This window comes from Sinocyclocheilus grahami, unplaced genomic scaffold (genome assembly GCF_001515645.1).
Source record: "Sinocyclocheilus grahami isolate Dianchi unplaced genomic scaffold, SAMN03320097.WGS_v1.1 scaffold9806.1, whole genome shotgun sequence".
In the NCBI taxonomy this organism is placed as follows: Eukaryota; Metazoa; Chordata; class Actinopteri; order Cypriniformes; family Cyprinidae; genus Sinocyclocheilus; species Sinocyclocheilus grahami.
In genome coordinates this window covers 2,842-4,409 of record NW_015512862.1, presented here as the reverse complement: position 1 = coordinate 4,409, position 1,568 = coordinate 2,842, and the positions used below count along the sequence as shown (strand labels likewise).

At 39.0% G+C, this 1,568-nt stretch overlaps 1 protein-coding gene across 1 annotated transcript in view; it reads right to left on the bottom strand.

Moving 5' to 3' along the window:
- The window catches only part of LOC107578340 (ankyrin repeat and SOCS box protein 7), a gene marked incomplete at its 3' end in the record, with an annotated part of 3,029 nt that extends 1,781 nt beyond the window's left edge, over nt 1-1,248 (bottom strand). Inside the window, exon 1 of the mRNA XM_016264309.1 lies at nt 999-1,248. Within this exon, the coding sequence (XP_016119795.1) occupies nt 999-1,209 (211 nt within the window). The remainder of the gene's footprint in view (nt 1-998) is intronic.
- Nucleotides 1,249-1,568: the final 320 nt, after the last annotated feature.

Genomic DNA, 1,568 nt, shown 5'->3' with positions numbered 1-1,568 from the left:
AAAAAAAAAAAATCACAATTTTAAAGTTATATTATTAAGTTATATTTAGGATATTTATAGAATTTCAATGATCATGATAACCCTGATAAATCACGACAGCCCTAACATTAGGTTAAGTTGGCCATATATGCCAAATGTATGCACTGGGCAAACATAACATATATAAAGAGCTTTGATGTGTATAATTAGCTTGTGTAGAGTATGCAGACATTTACATAATTTGCATAATGTTACTATATTTTAATCAAAGCACTATATCATGGTATTGATTATTCTGATTACAGTCTTTATAAATGCATCTCAATCAGTACAGATGGCTTCGCAGCTGCAAAGTTAAACACTTGATTGTGGCTCATCCTATCTGCAGATGTTTCGACAAAAATAGCCTTGTTTTATAGCGCCCCCTAACGTCTAGCATGCATTACTACACCTAGACATGAACATTTCAGAACAGCAGTGTCTATCAAAAAAGCACAATACCAGTTTAGTGTTTCAAGCCATAAAAGATGACAAGATAGGGAACCTAAATAGAGTGCAAGAGAGTAAAATATCACCACCGTAAACTGGTTATCATTGAGAAAAGTAATTGAAATCAAATTTACATGAGAGGGATCATATTTACAATTAAATAGTGATTAATACACACAAAAAGGAACCCAAAACACACATTTTCATGATGCTTGTTTGTCCCTTTTGGACCTTGGCAGTTTAAATTTCCATCTGCTTTTGTTGTGTGGAAAAGAGAAGCTTGTACATATGTGTTTTCGCATAATAAGGACAATAATAAAGAGCCCGAATGACTCCGAGTGAGCAAATGATGACAGTTTTTTTAGGTGAACTTATTTTTTTAGAGTGACTTTTAAGAGTCAAGTGGAGCAAACCAACCACAGTTTTTAATAAATGTTAAACTAGGCTGGTCATTTCAGATTTTCTTACCAACTGATGCTTTAAATCAGATCTGCACATCTCGCAACCGTCATAAAAAACAAACCCTTTACCTCCGTGTTCGAGGAACACGCGCACGCAGCGCTCCTTCCCCTTCGCCGCAGAGAAGTGCAGCAGCGTCCAGCCGTTGGCGTCTCTGATCTTGGGCGAGTAGCCCTGCTCCAGCATCTTGCGGACGGTGTAGACATCGCCGGCCGCCACCGCCGCCTGGATCTGCAGCTCCTCCTGTAACTCTGGGTTCCTTCTGCAGTGATGGTTCAGCATCCTGTCACATCTCGCAGTACGGGGCTCAGATGCTCCTGTGTCCCTGCAGACAAGCACACACACGCGACATTACGAAGGACACTGATAGACAAGCTCATCATTTTGAATCAAAGCACGATTAATTAATTATGCATAGCACGTTTAAAGGAATTGCAAGAACAAATTTTCCCCAAGCACCATCCCACATTGATCACATAAACAGGCAAACTCACTTTATTGGCTGAGCCAGACATTAATATGTCGGTCTGATCTCTCAAACAAACAAAGCAATGAAAGTTATGAAAATGCAGAGTTCACGGTGTTTACACATTTTAGGGGAATCATCCTAGTTTCTAATATCTATACCTCATTAATTTGCT